Below are 3,295 nucleotides of genomic sequence, written 5' to 3' on the forward strand. Positions count from 1 at the left end.
TCTCTCCTCCATATTTTGGACGCTTTTCTGCATTTTCTTGTACTGCGCATTTATCTGTGTTAGGACCAATACTACGGCCTACCACTACTAGTGTTCGTTTTTTTGATGATAAATGGAAGTTTCTTTTCAATTTGGAGTAAAACATTATTTTTAAAATCTTTTGAAACATAACATTTGCTCATAAAATACTGGAAGTATCTGTTAGCAAATGTTTTGTAGTTTTAGTTTTTGTATTATATCTATGTTATTTTCCAAAACTCGGACTACAGTCACCGCTGAAATCTGTTGTATACAAACAGAGTTTCGTCCATTCGATAAAAACCAATACCGTGGATTAACCTTCGACCACGTGCAAATCCGTCAGTCGCAATCAGTCATCGTCGTCAGCTTGTCTGGTCGCTGCGTCGTCCGTCATTGTTTCCGTGATTGGATTGAACCGGAGGAGAACCATGGCCTGGGACGGTCTGCCGCTGGAGCTCTACGAGCGTATCTTCCGGAACCTGAACTTTTCCGAGCGGAAACCACTATCGCTGGTCTGCCGCCGGTGGAATCAGGCCGTATTTTCCCGCTCGCTGTGTCGCAGTTTGTGTATCGAACTGAGCCGGGGAGAGTGGGACCCGAGCGAAGGGAAGGAGCGAGTGGTTCTGGTGGATGACGCAGTGATTGAAGCTAGCGAGCGGGACTATCGTGTGGTTTATGTTAAATGGTGTCGGGATTCGAGTGCGGAGGTGTTGACTTCAATTAATCGGTTGCTAGCAGAGCTGGACGCGAAATGTTTGCTGGAAGGACTGATCATTGATGCACCCCTCGGTCCAACATTGTGCGATTTTATTCAAACGCATGGAGAATTGTTTGCGCGTATTCAGAAGCTACAAGTTTCCACCGAAAAGAAAGATAGAGAATCTATTGCTGGTCAACTTACATTGAAGATGGACCAATTGGAGACGCTATACTGGAGAGAAATCGCACCAAACGGACATCAACGCCACAAGGAACCAATTTTCGTGATAAATGCTCCCAAATTGCACTCTGCGGTGGTAAAATTTGGCGATTCCGATTCCGAACGAAGAATTGCATGGCATAATAGTTTTATGGAACTTGATCAATGTTCAAGCTTGAAAACATTAAAAGTTCATCTTCATCCGCGAATGTGGACTCGTTTCTTCAAACAGAGATTGGATGCATTGGAAGACATAACACTTTTTCATAAGATGGAGGAAGAGCTGCCTCGGGACTGGGACGGAATGTTTGCCAATATGCCAAATCTGAAGTCGATTCAGATGAGAAGAGTCAATGATTTAATTCTTCGTGCGATCAATCGCCATTGTCCTCAGCTACGTATACTCTTATTGGATAATGTAGATCTAACTGGAAGGTTTTTATCCGTGGACAGAACTTTCCCTCAGTTGGAACATTTCCGATTGGAAACCGCTGAAATCCAATCGGACAGGACTCTGTACCTTCCCAACCTGAAGCATCTCGAATGGTTCAATGTCAGAAACCAGAGTGATCAATCGTTAACCCTGGCCGCTCCCATGCTACGCACTCTTCGTCAGTCCAGGGATGAGGCATCCGATTTCATTCTAACCAGTAAATCGCCACTGGAGAAACTTCAGCTCGACCTTCACGAATCGGACATACCAGAGCACTTCTTCCAGCCATTCCCCAATATGCGAGAACTGAGCATACGCGTTAGTTCCGGTCGCCCAGAGTTGAACCGGATGATTCCATATTTTCGGAACATCACCGAGTTTGTGTTGATTGCGTACAATGCTCCACTACAGTGTGATCAGATGCTGACTGGAATGTTCAAAAACTGCAACAATATTTCTGCGATGACCTTGTGTGGATTCAATCCGAACCTAGAGCTGTCTTTCCCGGTCTTTGCTCAAATATTCAGCAGCCGAAATTTGAAGGTATTATGGTCATAGATTCAATTTGTAGTTTCGATTGTAGTTCAACAACAACAATTTTTGCGTGTAATTTTAGTCACTAAAAATGTACGGGTTGACTGTAACAGGGAACTCGTTTCCGCTGCTGATCCTGCCGGGATTGAAAAACTTTGAGCTACGCCAAGTCAAAGTAATGGATGTTGCATTTGGAGCGTATGTTTTTCCACCCGATGAATCGCATCGAGTAGTTTGTCGTCAGAGTGACGACTGTTGCAGTTACTCCTCCAAGGATTGTGAATGATGAACACGAACGCTTCACCACATGCCGATTTTAAGTCATAAATTCGATATTCGTTCCAAAAGTGAATAATTTCAATTCTTCTCAGTAAACTTGAGTCATTGTAGAAAGATATTTTTCACAAAAATGCAAGCTTCTTTTTAGTTTTTTGCCCCAATTGTGATAACCACCAAAAGTAACATACACAAAGTCATTAAAAATGAGAATAGAAGAAGGATATTTTAAGAAGTAATTAGGCATTCATATCATTGTAAAACATTGATTTTTTCAAACTTGCAACTTAGACACGTTTTAAAAACAATCTTTAAAAGAAGCTAAGCAGTGATTTACAAACATACCTAGTTGAATTATTGGTCCTAAAACATGTTTCCACGAATAAAAAATTGAACGAGATGCTATCTATAAATATTAAAAGTTTTGACATAAATAGTACAGTGGTATATTGTTTCAGAAATGTGCTACCTCATGTAAATACCACGATCACTGCCTGATCACAGATATTCACGAAACAATAAAATATGCATTAGCTAGTCTCAGCCTCGAACCAGATCCAATACCTATAATTAAGTGAGAATTGATAGAAGTTTGGTAGTGTTGTCTTTAAGGACAACTAAATGTTTAGAAATATGTAAATTGGTTGAAGCAAGGCTGTGGTCCTCACAATCGATTGAATGTGCATGCAAATCAAGGGAAATAAAAGTCAAACCATAGTAATGTAAATAAAAAGAAGTTTAGTATTTCAACGGTTTAAATCTTATGCGGATCGACACCGTGAGATGAATGTGGGTTCATACAGTACTCAATGTTCCATTTACAGTGAATCTATGACAAAGTTTTATTATGGTTAATAGTGACATAGTTTCGGAGAATTTTAAAATTTAATCCAATTTCAATGCATATCATGTACTTATTTGGATTTTGGACACAAGTGGCTGTTTATTTACCATTTCGTTAAATTTCCAACCAGGTGCCTTAGTCCCTGCATTGCCAGCTGAAGCAGCTACTATCCGTTACCCTGTGAAGTCGCTCTTGTTTTATTGTATATCAAGCCCAAATGGTGTATCTAATCAGACTGTTCAAGAAATATTGAGAGTCACATCTACCA

The 3,295-nt window shown here is 40.5% G+C and overlaps 1 protein-coding gene across 1 annotated transcript; it reads left to right on the forward strand.

Annotated features, from left to right (window-relative positions):
* Window positions 1-357: 357 nt before the first annotated feature.
* On the forward strand, window positions 358-2,907 carry LOC134210595 (uncharacterized). Its single transcript, XM_062686713.1, has 2 exons — window positions 358-1,916; window positions 1,990-2,907. The coding sequence occupies exons 1-2, from the start codon at window positions 450-452 to the stop codon at window positions 2,191-2,193; spliced, it is 1,671 nt and encodes a 556-aa protein (XP_062542697.1). The 5' UTR covers window positions 358-449; the 3' UTR covers window positions 2,194-2,907.
* The last annotated feature ends 388 nt before the right edge of the window (window positions 2,908-3,295 follow it).

The sequence above is a fragment of the Armigeres subalbatus genome, chromosome 1 (genome assembly GCF_024139115.2).
Source record: "Armigeres subalbatus isolate Guangzhou_Male chromosome 1, GZ_Asu_2, whole genome shotgun sequence".
NCBI lineage: Eukaryota > Metazoa > Arthropoda > Insecta > Diptera > Culicidae > Armigeres > Armigeres subalbatus.

Bases quoted from the DNA above. Each gene is read 5' to 3' on its own strand.
- LOC134210595 (XM_062686713.1), top strand. From the start codon at position 450: ATGGCCTGGGACGGTCTGCCGCTGGAGCTCTACGAGCGTATCTTCCGG. The intron at 1,917-1,989 runs GTATTATGGTCA...GTGTAATTTTAG, and splicing joins TCAGCAGCCGAAATTTGAAG to TCACTAAAAATGTACGGGTT.